Here is a 22,142-nt window from a genome sequence, read left to right on the forward strand (position 1 = left end):
TCTATGCCTGAAGGGGTCATACAGATCATTTTAAAAAAGAGAGACATTTCAATTGTGAAGCAAAAATACCTGCTGTGAGGTGCAGCCACAGCTGCTTCCTGATGTTCAGCAGATAGAAGGAAGTCAAATGGACTCCAGGAAAATGTGAAAACAGGAGGTAGTCATGTCATGTTTATCACCAACAACTGTAGCAGCACTAGCAGGTGATACAGGAAGTTCAGTAGGTCCTCAAATCATAATGGTGACAAGCATCTTTCCTCTTAACTTGTCCTTGAGAAAGACAGTCCTCCCTCCTCATTTCTCAGTTTGTACATCCTCGATTCCTTTCCTCGCCTCCTCTCCTCTTAGTCCCTCCCACCTGAGACGTGAGCAGAGGAGTCAAGGCAACAGGCATTTAACAAAATAAGACATCCTTGCTTCTGAGCTGTCATCTTAAAGCAACGACAGTTAAATATGATCAGCAGAACAGTGTTCATGACAAATTATATATTTTAATTCAAATCACAACTTGGCATAATGTGAAAAGAATGTAGGGATGTTACACATTGTTATTTTTTATGTAACTCACACACACACACACACACAGATATATGTATGAAGAAATGTATGTCACACCTTTTTTATGACTTCTGCAAAGGATACAGCTGTGCATCCTCGCTCATAGCTCCTCCAGCAAACCTCCTCTCTCCTCGAGATCCATTTTAGGAATTGATGTGTCCTTAAACATGACACGCTGAGATTGATTTCTGGGTCACAGGCAGGAGGACGGAGGAGACGAGGAGGCAGGAAATAGAGAAATGAGAAGAGCCCACTGTATGCCTGTTGGCTCATGATCAGCAGCTGACCTCTGACCTCCGGTTTAAGCACCAGGAATGACTATGGGTGCATCCCAAGTCTCTTAAATTGCATCCACGTTTCCATCCCAAGTTTTATGTTTTATTTGTTTTCTGATTCATCATATAGTTAAAAATCAGTTAATTGTCGGTCTGATCAACAAAAGAATCATAAACAACTTTCTTCATTTATAAGAAAGATATAAGAAAGTTTCAGCCGGTTTCTCCCGGGAGCCTAATTACCCGCAGAGGTCTCCTCCTCTCCAGAACAAACAGACCCGGTGATTACAGGCAGAAACACTGAATAAAGCTGTTTCACCTAAAAAATCAGTGTTTCTCCGATGATGTACGGTGACGACCGGACGTCTGGTACGGGCTGTTAGCTGAGCTGCTGCTAACACTTGTTCGGTTTATTTCTCTTATAACTTTAGATCCAGACGTTCGGTCGGTTTCTCCCGGGAGCTGAATTACCCGCAGAGGTCTCCTCCTCTCCAAAAACAAACGTACACGCAGATTAAAATCTTTAAAATACTAATTAAAGCTGTTTCACATATTTCTCTTACAATGTTTGATGACCACCGGACTTCCTGGAGGGGCTGTTAGCCGAGCTGCTGCTAACGTTTATCCAGTTTATTTCTCTGATAACTTAAGATCCAGACGTCCAATGACTAAAATCCTTCTTCCAGCTAAAAGATATAGTTAAAAACCACCTAAATTTATCATGAAAATGTGGCTTGAAACGGAATAAAAGTCCATTTATAACAGTTTGTGTGGAACAACCACAACGCCGATGTATTATCTTGTATGTGTGAAAGTTACTCTTTGGTAGACGCCATTGTAGCGGACAAACACAGCGCCGCCGTATGCATCTGGTGCGTGTTTACTCTTTGGTAGAGGAGGTATGACGCCATCGACAGGCGACCAAATGAAACGGTCCGTTACTTTGATTAAATTACAGATTTCTCTGAGTTTGAACATTGTTGGAAACATTTGGGATAATGTAAGTACACAACTCAACAACATATATAACATAGGTTTAGTTGTTATTAGACATTTAATGTGGAATAATTACATATTATAGCTTTTAATCCAACATGTAGTCAGACTAAAGGCAGATGTCTAAATTCACCAGTGTCACATTGTGAGGCTAAACTGCACTAATGTGCACATTTAGGTGTAGAAATCCTGCAAAAATCACCTGCAGGACTTTAAGACATTTTAACCTCTTAAACTCTGGTTTAACTTTTAAATACCACAGTATGTACTTTAAATGTATTTACTGTACAGTTTTTCTTCTGACAGTATCGTATACAGTATATTGTACACCAGAAGGCGGGAGGAGCAAACAGGAAGGAACCCTGAAAGTGAAAGTATTCAGTCAGACTCCATTTTAAAGTCAACAGAGCAGAAGGAGGAAAACAGTCTGAGGCAGGGTGAGTGTTAATATCAGAGCTGCAAATAATGATTACTGTCATTATTGATTAATCTGCTGATTATTCTACTGATTGAGTGTTTACGTCTTCAAACGTTGTTTCCTTTGTTCTCTTCCTGAAGGCTGTTCCATCAACGCAGCTAAAGGAAGCTGCGCTTACTTGAAAAAGTCTGGCTAGACTTAACGTCAACTTTCACTGGAGGCTGAAGTCGTTCCACTAACGCAGTTTGGCTTCATCTAGTCAACGTTAACTCTAACCAGGCTGGAATAAACTTGAAGTGTGCGTGTGCACGGAGTACATAAGCAGCCCAGAATAGTCGATAATTGAAAAGATGATACTGTGTCGCAAAAACAAGAGCAAACTAGAGCGGTGGTCTTCTCCGCAGCACAACAAACCTGCTGATTAAACTATATGAAGAATATTTAGGAGTTTTCCTGCAATTTACTGCTGCAATTAACAAGGCGAAGGAGATGGCTTGGCACAAAATTGATGACAGATTAAATGCCAACCTGCAGGCAGATAGTGATGGTCTGAAGGTTAGAAGAGCGATCTTATTATTAGAAGTTTGACAGTTCAATCCCCGAATCGAGCTTGGTGAGTCCTCATGGGGAAAGTGAGAAGCAGCGCTTCTCCCTGTTCATGGTTTTATCTTTATTTGTTGATAAATGAGCATTCAGATCAATGACTGTGGTTTATTATCACCAGGCTAGATAATATCAGATGTATATTTAAAATTATGGTGTCGGCAACTTAAGAGAACTTTCCAACATTATCATACTCTTTGACACATTTTCTCTTTTATAAGCGTCAATGAAAATTAAAAATTAAGTTGCAGTTGGAGATGAAGAAACTAAGCAGATTATTATCATAACCTTTTCTTTTTCTTTATTTCTCCTGCAGAATACCATCTATATATTTATTAGCCTACATGATTATAAAGTTAGTGAATTTTATTGACTGTTTCAAAAGTACAGTACAGCTGTTTCAAACGCAGTGTGCACATTGTTCGTTCTGACTTTTGCCAGTGACAAGTTCCTTCTTTTCCCCGGCGGCAGAACAGGCGAAGATAGAGGTGAAATTTACTAAAATTTCTTTTCCTCCTTTTATTGTCATAAGTGACGTTTGTCACTGAGAGAAAATGACTTTCTGTCTCTGTCATGATTTCATTGTAAAGAACAAAAATAGATTTACGTAGTTTAAAATGTTTTTCCATATGTTGTAGCTGATCACTGTAACTGTGATCACTATAAACGGCTTCCACCTACATTTAAACACAGCAGAAGGTTCATGGTTTGGACTGTATTTAATTTTCTTTTTATCTTCACAGCTTGACCAAAATGAGTGAATGAATAAATAAATAACTTCAAAATAACGCTGGCACACTTCTATTTCTTTAATTATAAATGCTAAACTTTTAAAGGAAACGCCTCACTCCAACACAGGAGTGACCATGAATAAAATGGGGATTTACTAAGGTATATTTGTAAAAGTCCCTCACAGTTCTTCTATTTTATGTTTCCGAACACAGACAAGTGATGCGAGTGTGAAAAGACACTTGATGGAACCATCTGTTGAGAGTCTGTTTCGTCTGCCGGACATTCTTTGACATGCAGCTGAATTATCTGGTTTATCAAAATAAGCCAGACCATCCTGTTAGCCAGCTTGATGGAACGCCCCTCTGTTAAGAACCACACAGATGTTTATCTGAAGTCTGTTTGTTGGATATAAACCAGAAGTTTATCTTTGTGATGGCTGGAAAACACACATGGTTGTAGTTAAAGTCATGTAAACTCTTCTTCTTCTTCTTCTTCTTCTTCTTATTATTATTATTATTATAACTTAATTTGTGTAGCACCTTTCATATAATAAATGCAGCTCAAAGGACTTTACAACAAAAATTACATGACAAGGACATAAAAGAACATAAAAGCATGTAGAAAAAAAGAAAAAACATTGATGTAACATACGATGGAAAATAAAATATAAAGTGAAACTAAAATATATAGAATGCATAATAATCAAGGAATAAGATATGATAAGAACAAGTTAAAGCATAGAATGTATAAAATGAATTAAAATATAACATTTAAAAGTGCAGCAGAGAGTGAGTGGAAAGCCATTTAAATGCTTGGGTAAAGAGAGGGTTTTAAGTTTTCTTTTGAAAGTATCTAGTGAGCTGCTTCCCTGATATCTATCAGTAGTTCATTCCATAGTTTGGGACGTAATTGACAAAGGCTGCATCACCGCTCCTCTTTCAGCTGTCAGTGGAATCTCCAATAAACGAGCAGCAGATGATCACAGTGTTCTTAAGGGCAAGTTTCTAAACAGGGATTTGGTGATATAGTTAGGTCCTTGCCCATGAAGAGTGTTGTATGTAAGGAGGGGAACCTTAAAGTCAGTTCTAAATGTTACAGGAAGCCAGTGCAGAGCAGCTAAAACTGGACTAATGTGTTCTCTCCTCTTGGTTCTGGTTAATAGCCGAGCTGCAGAGTTTTGAAGGAGCTGAAGTCTCTCAGTGGTTTTTTTCGGTAGGCCAGTAAAAAGTGCATAACAGTAATCAAGTCGGCTTGAGATGAAGGCACAAGTTAGTTTTTTAGCATCTTTTTGATGTATAAATGGTTGTACTTTTGCTGTTTCTGAGGTGAAAAAATGATGTTTTCGTCACCTTGTTGAACTGAAGTTTAGATCTGAATCTAAAATAACACCAAGATTTGAGACCTCAGATTTAATCCAGGGAGTTAATTTCCCCAGATTATTAAATAGCATTTCTCTTTTTGTTTTGGGACAGACCAGAAGGATTTCAGTTGGTGATGGAGTTAATAGCTGCAGCATCATTTGGTTCTGCAGAGATGTACAGTTGTGTATCATCGGCGTAACCATGGAAACATACATGGTGCTCTCTGATGATGTCATGGACCAAGGCAGCTGTCATGTTCCTCAGACACATGATCTCCAAGACTGACGTAAAACTTTCTCCCTTTGATGTTTGTTTTGAACCAGTTTAACACACAGTCAGAAAGACCAACCCACCTTTCAAGATGATTGATTAGGATGTCATGGTCAATCTTATCAAATGCTGTGCTTAGGTCTAAGAGGATAAGAACTGACACCTTATTCTCATCATAGTTCAGTCTGAGGTCGCTGATGTTGTTTTGATGTTTGTTCTAAAGACTGACTGACAGGAGTACTTGAGAAGTACTTGAGAAGTACTCCTGTCTTGCCATGTGTACAGTTTTGTTATAGGCAGTTATGGCTTCTTTGTAGGGGAAAACGGGGTAACATGAGCCACTTTTTACATTTGATGATTTTACTGAAAAATGAAAGTGTATTTGTTTCAAATAATAGCTACTATATATACCTCAGGTTGTTGTGTACCCATGGAAATTAAAACAAGTTATCTAATTATTATGGTTTAAGAACAATGAGCCATCAAAAAAAGTTAGTCCAATGGCACAACTTACCCCAAGGTAGGGGTAAAATGAGCATGGGGATGGGGTAAATTGAGCGCTCTATGGAAAATAGTGCTACCATTAAATACTGATATAAAACTACACACAATCAAGACATTAATTATAAAATTTAAAATAATTTTGAACTTTATTAATGTCATCAATTTAACAAAGGCAAAAACTTGTACTTTTAAGTAAAACCATATATTTGTGTCTTGTTGTTCAACATGTTACCTAAACATTTTCAATAAAGATTAAACTGTGATCTTTGTGTGTTACTGTAGCTACAGAAAGAATGTGTGTTAATGTGCTTTTGTGTATACAGACAGGTGACAAATTAAAGGAAAAACCAGTACAGGTCTGAATGCTGGACCCCTACAGTGAGGGGGTCTGGTCCAGGTCTGGATGCTGGACCCCTACAGTGAGGGGGTCTGGGGGCTCTGTTATGCTGGCATGGTTTGGATCCACTTGTCCCCTTAGAGGGAAGGGTCACTGCTAATCAATACAAAGTAGTTGTGAGTGATCAGCTTTATCCTGTGATGAAACATGTCTATCCTGATGGGAGTGGTCTCTTCCAGGATGAATCACATGTTATGACCTTCACAGTCACCAGATCTCAACCCAGCTGACATGTTAGACAGCGCTCTGCATCACCATCATCATCATCACAACACCACATGAGGGAAGATCTTTTTGAAGAATGATGTTCATCCCTCCAGAAGAGTCCAGAGACTGTTGAATCAATGCCAATGTTTATTGAAGCTGTTCTGGTGGTCCAACACCTTACTGAGACACTTTATGTCGGCTTTTCCTTTAATTTGTCACCTGTCTGTATGTACAACAACAGTCAACAATCAGGTATTTATTCATCAGCATTGTAGCACTTATAACAGGGATCAAACATGAACAGTGTCTGTAGTCTCTAGAATATCAGAAAATAATTTTTGGGGGTAAATTGAGCCATTGACTCAACTTGCCCCAACATCACTGGCAGGTTTTACCCCACTACCTCCATTTAGACAAAACTGTTTCACACAGTGGCTCAGATCCACAGTTATGCTGAGTTTATGACCTTGTTTTGTAGTTTACACTGACTTAAATTAACATGTAATAATGCCCAGAACTTATCTTCTTTAATTAAGATACAAGACTGATAACTTGATTAACATGATGAATTCACTTGGCATGACAAAAATCTTTTTTTTGCTCTGGTTTGCTGACCACTCTCTCCATGTGCTTGAGTCCAAGATGGATTCAGTAATGTGAACTATACTTTCTCAATTTGTGGTCACATGATTACTTTTGTTTATGGTTACGTAGATAAAGGGGCTGGCTCATTTTCCCCACTGGCTCTGTTCACCCCGTTCTCCCCTATATATCACAGTGAACTGTGAGCTTAGTTTTCCTCCATTTTCTCTCAGCTGCTTGACAGTTTCTCTTGATCTCATTCACATTATTATTGTTTAACCATGGGGAGATTCTGTTGGTCCACCTGAACTTTTAGTGGAGCAACAGTATTTAACACAGAAGACACCACTGAGATTTTCTACCATGTCATTTAGAGAGCAGTCATGACTGTGTGGCTTGAATGATCTCATAAGATCAGAATTTATCATCTAAAAGTCAAGTTAAGTTCCTTTTTTTTGTTCTAGTTAAGGTTATCATGGCATCAAAGAGTACACAGTGATGGTGAGAGAGAGGTAATTCAGTTACTGAAACATTATCCAACATCATTGAAACATTAAGAAGCTTGTGTAAATTAACTCAAAGCCGGAATGGAAAGTCCGGATGATGATTAACAGCTTGTGGTTGTGTGGAATCACCAGAGATAGAGTCTGATTATTTGAATCCTCTTCATAAGACAGTCCAGATAACTGCTGTGTTTGTGTTTTTTCCTACAGGGAGGAGGACAGACAGAATAGCACTACACCTGACCGACATAAAGGTTGTGAGTGTTGAGACCAATTCAAAGTGCAATCGTGACGTGACAAAATACATCTAAAGGGCTGCCGTTCAACATCCAGAGTCCTGACAGTCAGTCAGCTCCATCTGCCACACTGTGAAACCATGGAGGGTAAGCTGATTATTGTGCTTTGAGTTTTATTAAAAGAATGATAAAAGTTCTGTTAGCACCTCCTACATGCTACAGAGTTCATTACAGCCACAGGATAAACAAATGCTCTGATTATTTATCTGTTTTTGAGTTGTACCAGTAGTGGAGCTAAACGTGTAAAGTTTGTCCTGAGGGTGGCGCTAGAGGAAAATCAAAAGGGTTCATCATCTGGGGAGCATGAATGTGTTCAGTAAATTTCAGGGAAATATGATAATATATAATATATTGTATATTAGTGGAATCGTTCATCTGATGGTAGCACTAGAGAAAAGCTCTGAGATCCTCTGGGACCATGACCAGCACATTTAACTTTGTACAGACACTGTGAACGTTTGTATTGTGACACACAGTTTAGATTGTAATTGTGTTTAATTTCAGAAAGAAAAGACATTTTGAAGCAGTAGTGTGTAACTTATCTAGCAATTAGGATGCATAAAGAGAAAGACAGAAACAGAGATTAAAAGACATTGAAAGAATCGGTTTTCCTCCACAATATTTGTCCAGGTTTAGACTTGTGACAGAACAATCCATGTCATTTTCTGCTGTTCAGTTCAGGCCTGACTGCCCGTTAAATTCTGATGTTTCTTGATGTGTGATTTTGTCCTAAGAGGAAAGTTCAGGAGGTCACATGTCGTCACGATTTATTTATCTTTATTTCTTATATTTTCCTTTTCTCCTCAACTTAATATACTTAATAGCGAGTTTAAACAATTTATCTCCTCTAGACCCCACCCTACTCCTCATAGAAGCCCCGACTAACAGAAAGGAGTCACAGGCTACATCCGCACTGATATGTTTTTGTTTTAAAACGCATATGTTTTGCTATGTTTATGCGGACGGACAGAAACAGAGAATTTTGAAAATGATGACTCAGACACCCACGTTCGCTTCCTGATTAGGTCTTATCATCACAACGTATCCTTCTCCTGTCACGTGACCCTTTCCTGGAAGAAAACAAACAACAACCTTCTCATGTGTTACTTTCAGTAACAGTTCCACGTCGTTGATGGTCCAAGCAAAGAAATCTCTGGTCTTTTGTACTGTCTGCAACTAAGCAACCAACCGCAGAGTAGACAATCTGCTTCCTGTTTACACCGGCATGCGTATGCCCAGTGTTTGTGAATGGTCGTGATGTGTTTCAGGCGTATGAACGGAGATTATTTCTGAAACAGTGCTAAAACGCTTGTGTGGACGGACATCGTTTTTGTTTTAAAATGCCGTTTTGAAATGAAAATGTATTAGTGTGGACGTAGTCACAATCCCTCACTGGCTTCCCACCCACTAACACTGACAGTTGTGTTGGATGATTTGACCCATCTGAGAAACTGTTTAATTCTTCAGTGACCAGACTGAGTGTCCTAGAAATTAAATAAAATGAGCACTAACATTATAATGAGATTGTTGTTAGTAAAATAAATCTGTTTTCACAGTCTATGGCATGCCCTGGAGTCTCATTAGGTTACTGACCATCCCAATACGAATTAATGGCCAGGTTCTGCTGTTCCTCCGACCTCCAGGAAGACATCATCGAATACTCAATGTATTTCTGCTGCAGGACAACATTTCTCTGGAAGAGGTAAAACTATCTGTCATACAGTATGTGCTTACCATCAACCTGAACTCATCTTTTAAACCACAGCTGTTTCCACAACAGGCTGAACAGTCAGTTACACCTCACTCCTCTATACCTGTTACCAAACCTTATCAAGCTGTAGTAAGAATAATTCAGAATAATAATGATCTGAACTGGAAATCTTCAGATTGCTCTTTTTCGTTTTTAATTTTTTTCTGGGTTATCTCTGGAGTACATTATTGTCTGTCACAGTGTCACTCGTGATACCAGCACCAGCTGGTGTGAATATTGAATAGTGGGCTAGATTAATATAAAATTAAATATCTAGGTATTCCATATGGCAGCGTGTTGCTGCCACCATGACAAAATAAATATTTGCTCAGTTTTGTTATAAACTTTTCTTGTTTTAACAAGATATCTTTCATGTTATTCTGAGATATTTTCTTAGAATAATGTTTTTACACGAAAGTTAAATAATTAACAACATATAACTTTATCTATATTTTCAACATAAAACTGCTTCTACAGGATCTCCTGGACAGGTAAAAAGGGAAATCCTTTACAAACATTACAGTGATGGAGGCTTGTTTACTTCCACCTACAACTCGTCTAGATTCATCTATAGATGTCCAGCATGTACAAGAACAGAATATGAATAATGCAGAGAAGTCACTGTCTATCTGACAATAAACACCATAATAAAATGTTTTATCACTGAAGGTTAAAGCCAAACAAGGGGAAGCTGAGTACATTGAGAGCTCTTCTGACTGTGATCTCATCAATGGTCGAAGTTACAGTGTTCACTGTGATGAGGCCTCCACAATACAGCCTGAGGTGAGTCAGTTCTAAAACACCTCTAATAGTTACAATCTTAACTATTATATTTACAATTTTGGAAAATAGATTCACAATCAGAGTACTAGATACATTTTTTTTACGCTTTTTTTCTGGTTTTCAGAATAAAGAATTTCGCCCAAAGTACGGTCCAAATTTCTTCCCAACATTTGAGGTTTTCCTCCCCATAAACCAAGAGGAATTGACTTTGATGGTCAAAGACCTACAGGGGACACGAGTGTGGACACGTGTTGTGAATCTGAATCTAACAGGTAAATCTTTCACTCTGCTGCAGCAGAACTTCACCTCATGTCAGAGTTTAGACCTCAGTTACAATCTACAATCCACAAGACATTATTGCTCTAATAATGAATCAAAGATCCACTTCTGGATTTGTGATGCAGCCTTCAGACAATGTTACAGAATTCTGAGAGGTTGTATTTAAGAAAGAAAAAAGATGTATTTTAGATACATCTGGATGAAAAAATATTTGGTCCGCTGACTAATGGAAAATATTTTTATTTCCATCATACAGTGGACCATTTCCTTTCTAAATCAAAACAAAGATGGCAGCCCGTCAGCTACCTGGATAGGAAACTGAGTCGAAATTTCGGAAAATGGTTAAAAATCTTTTTTATCATTCAGTGGATTAAATGTTTTCATCCAGATGTTTGGAAGAGTGTTTTATGATTCTTGAAATACATTTTAGAAAAAGGTTTGTTATAAACAACAACAGTTTCTCAAACATCACAGATTACCTGATGGTTAAACTGATGGTTATCTGTGTCTGTTTATGTGAAAAGTGTCAGTGTTGCTCTGCATGTTAATGAACGTAAGTATGATGTTAGCCATCTCAGATTTATGGGTATACAGGTGGTTAATATGCCCAAACATGGAGGGAAGAGGTACAGACTGTTGCTCCAGACAGAAGCTTTTTGGATTGATTTTTTTCACAAAATCTTTCATCTAACGGCTTAAATGAGGATTTTTCTTTGAAATGTTTTTGTGAAGAAGTTGTTTCTGAATTGTCAGATACATGGATAGCTCCTCCCCGTCTCCTGCCATGTGGAGATTTTGTTAAAATGTTCATCATTTCTAAAAGGTCTCTGTTTAAAAGTGACTGTTGGGTTATTAAACAACAGTCTTTTCTCTGGTTATCTTCCAGGTCCAAGAAGAGAAAATCTACAGAGGAATCTCCCAGCAGGAGACACCGTCCCAGCAGGAGACACCGTCCCAGCAGGAGACACCGTCCCAGCAGAGGTAAACGGTCTTAGAAGTTGACATTAACAGAAACAGAAGATAAACCCTCTATAAAGTGTGGATTGAATCAAAGCTTCACTGAAGTCTCTCAACTGACAACAAACTGATTCTTTTGACTCAGACGACTTTATTTATCCCAGAACAGCAGTTCAGTTCTACAGTTTACCCAGTCCACACACAACAGCAGGCAGCAACACATCAGAGACAACAGATCAGCACATGGATACAACAACACAAGCAGTAAACACACTCTGGCAGCCTTGAGTCACCTCATACATGCAGACTTACACGAGGAACCAGGCGAAATGCAAACAAAACTAAAATAATTCACATAAGTTTAAAGGAATGAAGCACTGAGCAACACACTCTGGAACCCTCAGGTTGTCCCGTAAATGCAGGCTTAACACGAGGAGCCTGATGACAAGCAAACAAAGATAAAAAAACACCCTTAATGGTTCACACAAGTTTAAATGAATGAAGCATTCATTTGAAATGGCTACTGTTGGTATTTAGCAGCCTGATAGCAGAAGGAATGAAGGACTTAGAGTTTTGATTTTTGTCACACAGTGAATACCTGGAAGGTTTAATAATTTTGTGTTGATTGACAAAAGAATAAGAAAAAAAGGTAATTAAAAGTATTGACTGCAAACTCAAGTATCATTGTTATTGGTGCAATATTATATCTGTCAAACTGACTGTGTTATTTCAAAAACCTGAAATAAATAACAGAAATTTCAGTGAAGATTATCTGAAGCTTTGTCACTATGAACGACTCCTTTCACACGTCATCATTTGATCAATCATTAATTTGATATTGATATTACCAAACTATGACTCCCATAATAATGAATGACGTGTACTTCGGAAATGTAAAAATTAAAAAACATTGTTTTTACACTTTACCCAGAGTGCTATCTGTCCATCCAAATCGTTTTGGTGGGATTCACCTAACTTTGACATCTGCGGTTTGACATCTGGCACTCAAAGCACCAAAACATTTTTTTTCATATGTTGGGTGAACCGCCCCTTTAACCAGTTTGTGAAGCTTTATACTACAAATCATTTTAGAGATAAATTAAAGAACATTAATATTATTGTCCTTTGTGTCCTTTGCGTAGCAGAGTAGAATGGAAGGCCAGGTGAACGGTTTTCAAACCAGACTTCACAAACTCATACGTGCACCTACAAACCTCTGCAGTTAATGTAACTGCTGCTAGAACATAAAACATAACCTCTCAAACTTTGAAACTTCGGGGTCTGCAGCTGCACTGACTCCTTGTTGGTGATTGGCTTGTGTGTTTGTGGTACCCCTGAGCCAATCACTTCCTCTTCTGCCTCCTTCAAAAACACACCAGCAATCAGAGAGCCAACATCTATTTAAAGACGAGAATAACAACCTTACAATCTTACAACCAATAACCTTTAAATTTTGAAGACAAGAGTACTCTCAGTCAACAACTTTCACAGCAGTTTCCATGAATCAAAACAAACACATAAAGACACCAGAGGGGTGTTCCATCAACGCAGCTAAAGAAAGCTGCGCTTACTTGAAAAAGCCTGGCTAGAATTAACGTCAACTTTCACTTGAGTTTCAAGCCGTTCCACTAATGCAGCTTAGCTGCCTCTCGTCAACGCTAAGTCTAGCCAGACTGGAATAAGCTTGTGGTGTGTGCGAGTACATAAGCAGCCCAGAACAGTCGATTGTAGAAGAGACGATACTATGTCGCAAAAAGAAGAGAAAACTAGAGCGGTGTTCTTCTCCGCAGCCGAACAAACCTGCTGATGAAACTATATGAAGAATATGAAGGGGTTTTCCTGCAATTAACTGCTGCAATTAACAGAGTGAAGGAGATGACTTGGCACAAAGTTGATGACAGATTAAATGCGTTCCTGTAGGCAGGTAGTGATGGCCTAAAGGTTAGACAAGTAAAATTATTACTAGAAGGTTAATGGTTCAATCCCTGCATCTGGCTTGATGAATCTGGGTGGGCAAAGTGAAGAGCAGTGCTGGTTCCTGTTAATGGTTTTATCTTTCTTTGTTAATAAATGAGCATTCAGTAGTATTGCCTTTCATATCAGTGTGGTTATATTATCACTAGGCTGGATAATATCAGATGTATAATTAAAATTACGGTGTCAGCAACTTAAGAGAACCAGCTTACCGACATTACCATGCTCTTTGACACATTTTCTCTTTTATAAAATGTCCGTTAACATGTGTCAATGAAGTTAAAAATGAAGTTGCCGTTGGAGATAAAGAAACTGGAGAAGGATATAATACATAATTAGTGATCACGTCTGTCCGTGTCAAATATCACTATAATATCATCACCTTTTCTTTTTTTCTTTATTTCTCATGCAGAATACCATCTCACTGACATTTGTATATTTATTACCCTACATGAATATAGAGTTACTGAATTTTATTGACTGTTTCAAAATACAGTACAGCTGTTTCAAACGCATTGTGAGCATTTTTGAAGCAGCAGGTTCTGACTTTTGTCAGCAACAAGTTCCTTATTTTCCCGGCGGCAGAACAGGCGAAGAGAGCTGTGAATTTTGCTACTATAAGCAGTTAATACTTTATCCATTTAAATACAGCAGAAGGACATGGTTTAGACTTTATTTAATTGTCTATTTGTCTTCACATCTTGAACAAAATGAGTGAATGAATAAATAAATAACTTCAAAATAACACTGGCTCACTTTTATTTCTTGATTTATAAACACTAAGCTTTTAAATAAAAGGGTTCAGTCCAACACAGGAGTGAACATGAATTAAATGGGGATTTACTAAAGTATATTTGTAAAAGTCTCCCACAGTTCTTCTATTTTATGTTTCCTGAATACGGACAAGTGATGCGAGTGTGAAAAGACACTTGATGGAACCTAACTGGACTAACCGGACCTGTCAATGGAGATTATTTTGTCAACTATTGTATCACTTTTATTAATTTATAAGCCTGTAAAATATTTGAACATCTACATTTCCATGACAACTGTGCAAACTCCATCTGCCGAGGAAGACTGTGACATGATAGAAAGCTCCAGAACAGTAGAAACACCAACAGACAGAAACATAACTGTTGTATAACTGTCCTTCAATGTTCTCTGATTTTACCAGAGAACCAAGATGACGGAGGAGGACCTCGTCAACCTTCTGGACGATTTGGTAGATGATGAATTTAAGATCTTCAAGTGGCTCCTGAAGAATGAAAAGGTGGACAACATTGAACCCATCAAAGTGAACAAGCTGGCGAAGGCAGACAGGCCAGACACTGTGGATCTGATGGTGCAGAAATATGAATTTGCTGGAGCTGTGAAGGTGATGAAGAGCGTTTTAAAGAAGATCGACAGGAATGATCTGGTGAGGAAGCTGTCAAACATCAGCTCAGGAGCAGAAGGTCAGTCACAGGAAGAGACAAACATGACATCACATCAGTCAGAGAAATGCTTTTATATCACATCATAACAGTGTGACATATTTCATGATTTTAGATGTAATGACAGTCATTACTGAGACCTGTGTTACAGTTTCATGGCAGCAAAGTCACATTTCACCAATAATCTCTGCTCATGAATTGCAGATCATTTGTGAGTCCCACAAAAATCAATTCAAATTGTGAATAGTCCCTAAGCTTAAAAAGTATTTTTGTAGCATATTGCTCGGCTCCAGTCTGAATCACAAACCTGATGGTGGCGCTAGAGGAAAGGTTTGATGATCACTAAAGTCAGTAGTCAAGTCAAGTTTAATTATAAAGCACATTTCATATGACAATATGAACAAATACATTTTAGAAAAAGGTACATAAAGTACATAAACATAAAGTTGTCAGTGACAGTGGCTTCATGCAGCTAATTAATGTTTTTTACACCAAACACACAAGTTTAAACATCACATAACAATGTAGAGCTGAAACCACCAGTCAATTAATGAATGTCACCTTGAACTGGGATGGACGCTTTTTGGCATTTATAGACCAAACAGTCAGTTAATTGAGAAAATACAGTAATCAGTAATGAAAATAATCATCAGTTTCAGCTCTAAATCAGAGCTCCTGCTGCTGCTCTGTGGGTGCAGCTTAAATCTCGCAGCATTTTTATTTTGGTCCTGGTCTTTTCACTTCTACGAGCTCTCAGCTGGTTATTGAACACAGATACTTCCTCATCTTCCAGGTCCTGGTCCAGCAGAGACTCCGAGTATCCCCGCAGACATGAAGCAGATGTCTGCTCAGAGACAGTATATTGACGGAGTGTCTGAACCTGATCTACACCAGCTGCTGGATAAACTCCTGGAGCTTCGGATCATAAATGATGGTGAAATGGAGTTTGCCAGAACACTGAACAGAGCAGATAAAGCACGACTGGTGATCGACATGGTGCGAAGAAAAGGAACAGAAGCCAGTTCAGCTCTGATTGATGCTCTCTGTGAGATGGATCCATGTCTTTCATCAGAGCTGGAGTCAGGTACAGTAGCAGAAAGTCTCCCACCAACATCTTCAGTTCTCAGGTGTTTCTCTATTGTTAAACAACATTTTGTAAGAATCTTAAAACTCACAACACTGTGCTGCACCAGAGTTCAGGCTATTAAATCAAGTTTCATAGCCTGAAGTTTTGGTGAGTTTGAATCAATATGAAACATAAATTATCTTATTAACGCTGGTATTTAAATAATAGCACAGACAAATAAAGTCTGTTTTCACCCCCTAATTAACTCCAGTTGCTTCTTCTGTGCTCAAAAAATGTTAATTCTGCTGCATAATTTAACAAAAAAAAAGTTTCATTCGAGGTCGACCCTGTGCTCTGTTCTGTAAATTAATCACATAAGACTGAAAACGTATCCTGTTTGACTCATTGAATACTGAAACATGTGCAGCTATAAGATCACTGAAGACATAAAAAATAACAAGAAAAAATAGTAGTTAAAACGTCTGAAGGTCTGAACGCAGCCTTAAAATGTTTTAGGTCCATGTTTGTCAGCAGCCCATTCGCCAGAATAAAATGTTGGCATTGTATGTTTCTGCAGACCACAGATACGTTGAATCTCTACGTTTCAATATGTATCATATCAGCATTTCTACAATATGTATCACAGGGAAACTGACTTAGTTTAGATGACATCTATATGAGCTGACTTCCTCATGTGGAGGAGGCGGGTTGGAGGGTGGATGGATAGATAGTAAGTTCATGATCCTCAGCGACCGTTACTATGGTGAAGACGCCAGCTAAAGCCGTGACATAATAGACATAACATATATTCAGTATAACATTATATTATACTGCAGACCGGCAGTATAATATAATGACTAAACAACTTGATTTCTCAGAGTCAAAGGTGCTGAATTAAAGGACACTTTTGTGTTTTTGTGTTGAGAAATATCGAGGATGTCATTCAAATCTGCAGTGAGTTACTTCCTGGTAGCGGGTCATCCGATCCGCCAACAGGACTAAGAAATAAAAACAAAGATAAGTAATGTTGAGTAATGTAGTGGTTACAGTTTAAAAATGAATTACAAATGAGGAAAAAAAACAATACAGCTTCCGTGCTCCCAAGTCCTGAATGACAGAAAAAAAAGTTCAGGCACAAAGACAACTTCCAATAGAAATACATTAGTTTGAAAGTCGTGGTGAGTGTCATGAAAAAAAATGGAAAATTGGTGTCCATGTACATGAATCGATAGATTAAATTTTGTGACTATTCCACAAATGACCATGAGACTGAACTCCTATATAGTGGGAGATTGTTGTTTTAACACTTCAGTTTTTGTCCAGATTAAACAAACGAGATATCAAGTGTTAATCAGTGAGCATTAGAGGTGATAGTAGGAGGATGTTGTTACTTTTGGACAGAGCCATTTTTTCTGTTTTATATCATTGTGAACTCGATATTTATGAGTTTTGGTCTGTTGATCAGACAGAACTTTGAAACTGGAAGACATCATCTTGCACTCTGGGGAAATATAATAGAGATTTTAAGAATTTTCTTGTATTTTCTTCTGCTTTGTTCTGATCTATTTTGACTTTTGGGAAAGATGATGTGTTGCTTCACTGCAAAATCTGCAGTTTGATTCTCAGTCATTTCTGTGTTGAGTTTGGATTTTATCCTTGTGTTCAAATGTCCAAAGTCATGGAATGATGAATTAAAATGTTGCTGTGTTGACAGTTTGTGCAAAACAAGACAGTTTGCTTCACTGCAATGATTGAAATAATACAGTAAAAACACTTAATGGACACTTTGTAAATCAAATTTAACTTTGGTTTTGGAGTAAATTTTGTTCAAACGTGGTCTCGACTGAAAAATGACTGAAACTTTTTCTGAAACTTTTTAAAGTATTTCTTTTCAATCTTGACTTTACTGGAGGGTTTTCCAGTAGAGACTAACAGGAGACATGTAGCGAAAGTCTCTGTCCAGCCTTAAATTGGGACTTTAAGTTGCATCTTTCTGTATGAGTCTAACCCACTGGACCACAAGGATGTCCAGAAGTGAGTTTAACATCTGCTGTGTGTCTGCTTCTCAGGTCCGTCCACATCCAACACAACCCTCAATGTGTCTGAGGACAACAGAGAGGATCAGCTGGATCCTGATGATCCAGAGAGGTTGTCCAGAGAGGTAGAGTCAATACAAATGTCCATTTTCTACTTTAACATGTTTATTAATGTGTTATTGATCAGACTCAGGTTCCTCCAGAGGTTAATACTCCTTACATCTAAACTCTCCTCGTTTCCTCTCCTCTCACTCGCTGCTCCTTCCTCCTCCATCAGAAACTCCTCATAATTCATTTCTGCCTCCTCATCTGTGAAACCACCAGCTGCTGTCTAACGTAGTCCTGCAGGATCTTTCACTGAAGAATGTAAAGTTAAAGAGCAACTGATCATTTAGACATGTGAACTAGTGATAATCAGGTGATGAATAAACAGTACAGAGTGCAGGTGGAGTAGAAACTGAAGCAGTGAGGTTCATGTCCTGGTGGTCAGTTTCTGTAACTAATGTTGTCACTTTCTACATTTTAGGACTTCAGACCTGAAGTGCTGACTGAGTCTGCAAACATTTCATACAGGTAACCAAAACATAATTAATATTTCATCCTTGAACATTGTCACCTCCTTTCAGTGATGACACTTCACCTCCTTTCAGTGATGACACTTCACTTCCTTTCAGATAATTCCACTCTGTTCAGTAGTTTAACTTCAGACTCAACTGTTGTTTCAACTCTTTTCAGTGATGAAACTTTGCTTTTAACACTTTTCAGACCCTTCATACTCCTGCAGCTGCTGCTTCACTCACATCTTGTCCAGCAGTTCAGTTTGCTCTCCAGCTTTTTAAGCACTGCAGCAGTCACAGCACATTTTGTTCAGCAAATTCATTCTTTAGTTTTTATTCATTCAAACCAGGAAAAAGGCTGAATGAGCTTGTTTGTGTTGTTTAATCAGCTCCTCTGTGTCCTACAGGTTCAGGAGTCCTGGTCCAGGTGTGTTCCGGTGTACTTTGACTGGACTGGTGTTTGTTATGGCTCAGGAGGCGGAGCTGCTGTACAGGACTGTCCAATGGGATGAAAGTCACCTACATCAAGTTGGCAAGATGGTTGCAGGGCCGCTGTTCAACATCCAGAGTCCTGACGGTGCTGTCAGTCAGCTCCAGCTGCCACACTGTGAAACCATGGATGGTAAGCTGATTATTGTGCTTTGTGAGTTTTATTAAAACAACGATAAGACTCCTGTTAGTGCACCGACACTAACAGACTTCCCACCCACCAACACTGACAGTCATGTTGGATGATTTGACCAACCTGGGAAACTGTTTAATTCTTCACTCACCAGACTGAGTGTCTTAGAAATCAAATAAAATGAGCACTAACATTATAATGAGGTTTTTGTTAGTAAAATAAATCTGATGTTTTCACAGCTCCGCTCCCTGAAGGTCTGCTGTCTGTCGCCCACATCGCTGATGATGGAATGAGCATCCTGGAGCCGCTGGAGATTACAGACACTCATGTGGTTGTGAATGTCCCTCATCTCTCTGCCTTTGGCCTGGTCTGGGATCTCAGTAAGAGATCTCTGAACAGCAAACCAACAATTAGAGGCCAAATTCTGCTGTTCCTCCGACCTCCAGACATACATCATCAAATACTCAATGTATTTCTCCTGCAGGACAACATTCCTCTGACAGAGGTAAAACTATCTGTCATACAGTATGTACTTACCATCAGCCTGAACTCATGTTTTAAACCACAGCTGTTTCCACAACAGGCTGAACAGTCAGCTACACCTCACTCCTCTATACCTGTTATCAAACCTTATCAAGCTGTAGTAAGAATAATTCAGAATAATAATGATGATCTGAACTGGAAATCTTCAGATTGCTCTTTCATTTTTAGTTTTTTTTCTCTATTATCTCTGGAGTACATTATTGTCTATCACAGTGTCACTTGTGATACCAGCACCAGCTGGTGTGAATATTGAATAGTGGGCTAGATTAATATAAAATTAAATATCTAGGTATTCCATATGGCAGCGTGTTGCTGCCACCATGACAAAATAAATATTTGCTCAGTTTTGTTATAAACTTTTCTTGTATTAACAAGATATTTTTCATGTTATTCTGAGATATTTTCTTAGAATAATATTTTTTACAAGAAAGTTAAATAATTAACAACATATAACTTTATCTATATTTTCAACATAAAACTGCTTCTACAGGATCTCCTGGACAGATAAAAAGGGAAATCCTTTACAAACATTACAGTGATGGAGGCTTGTTTACTTCCACCTACAACTCGTCTAGATTCATCTATAGATGTCCAGCATGTACAAGAACAGAATATGAATAATGCAGAGAAGTCATTGTCTATCTGAGAATAAACACCATAATGAAAATGTTTTATCACTGAAGGTTAAAGCCAAACAAGGAGAAGCTGAGTACATTGAGAGCTCTTCTGACTGTGATCTCATCAATGGACAAAGTTACAGTGTTCACTGTGATGAGGCCTCCAGGATACAGCCTGAGGTGAGTCAGTTCTAAAATACCTCTAATAGTTACAATCTTAACTATTATATTTACAATTTTGGAAAATAGATTCACAATCAGAGTACTAGATACACTTTTTACACTTTTTACACTTTGTTACTGGTTTCAGCATGAAGAATTTTGCCCAGTGGATGGGGTAAATTTCCACCCAACATTTGAGGTTTTCCTCCCCATAAACCAAGAGGAATTGACTTTGATGGTCAAAGACCTACAGGGGACACGAGTGTGGAAACGTGTTGTGAATCTGAATCTAACAGGTAAATCTTTCACTCTGCTGCAGTAGAACTTCACCTCATGTCAGAGTTTAAACCTCAGTTACAATCTACAATCCACAAGACATTATTGCTCTAATAATGAATCAAAGATCCACTTCTGGATTTGTGATGCAGCCTTCAGACAATGTTACAGAATTCTGAGAGGTTGTATTTAAGAAAGAAAAAAGATGTATTTTAGATACATCTGGATGAAAAATATTTGGTCCGCTGACTAATGGAAAATATTTTTATTTCCATCATACAGTGGACCATTTCCTTTCTAAATCAAAACAAAGATGGCAGCCCGTCAACTACCTGGATAGGAAACTGAGTTGAAATTTGGGAAAATGGTTAAAAATCTTTTCATTTAGTGGATTAAATGTTTTCATCCAGATGTTTGGAAGAGTGTTTTATGATTCTTTTTCTAAAAATACATTTTAGAAAAAGGTTTGTTATAAACAAAGATGGTTTCTCAAACATCACAGATTACTTGATGGTTAAACTGATGGTTATCTGTGTCTGTTTATGTGAAAAGTGGCAGTGTTGCTCTGCATTTTAATGAACATTGGTGTTGGGATGGGCAGTAGTGCGTTTGGTTATTAGCAATAATTCATAATTGTCATATATAACTATGAATTATGAAAACAAGATATTGTTAACCTTAATCAATAATTCGGGCACCAACTGTTGGATCTGTGAGGAACACAGTTGATTATTTGCAATAATTATCAATTATCAAGGATAATTAACTAATTATGACAATTAATAGAATTATTAATATGAATTAACAAATTCGGGGCACCACCCGGAAACTGGGATCAATAACCAAACAAGGTAGTCTCATAAATGGGAGTTCACCTAGAATGTTAATATCTGAGAGATATCAACATTCAACGGTGAACAAAGAAGGGTGAATTTGAGCTCTGACACCTTCAATCAGCCACTTTTCACAATATTACACACAATAACGACGGAAGAACTTCTCTTTAAAGATATAGCAGTGTTTATTAAACTTAGCAAAATTAACAAAGTTAACAAATGCTTCATTCAATAAACAACTATCCTAAAATCTAACCCTACCAAACAAAACACAAATAGCTATGTACAGGGTTGATCACATGCAGGGGAATGCATGTGTGTGTGTGCGTGCGTGTGTGTGTGTGTGTGAGCGTGCGTGTGTGTGTGTGTGAGCGTGCGTGTGTGTGACAAGATGGCGACGGGGCCTGACGTCGCCGGTCTGCGACGCGGATGTGACTATGGGAGGAAGTCACGTCGCGCGAGAACCGGATGGCAGAAATGTGGTGGACGGCGTCTCGCACTCACCCACTTCTCTGAAAAACACATGTGTCTGATGGCGGATAAGGAAAG

General features: G+C 38.3%; 1 protein-coding gene across 1 annotated transcript in view; it reads left to right on the top strand.

The window, feature by feature from the left end:
* The window catches only part of LOC122972278, a 103,231-nt gene that overhangs the window by 22,492 nt on the left and 58,597 nt on the right, over positions 1-22,142 (top strand). Inside the window, exon 3 of the mRNA XM_044339276.1 lies at positions 18,014-18,105. Within this exon, the coding sequence (XP_044195211.1) occupies positions 18,014-18,105 (92 nt within the window). The remainder of the gene's footprint in view (positions 1-18,013; positions 18,106-22,142) is intronic.

Source organism: Thunnus albacares, chromosome 21 (genome assembly GCF_914725855.1).
Source record: "Thunnus albacares chromosome 21, fThuAlb1.1, whole genome shotgun sequence".
Lineage (NCBI taxonomy): Eukaryota > Metazoa > Chordata > Actinopteri > Scombriformes > Scombridae > Thunnus > Thunnus albacares.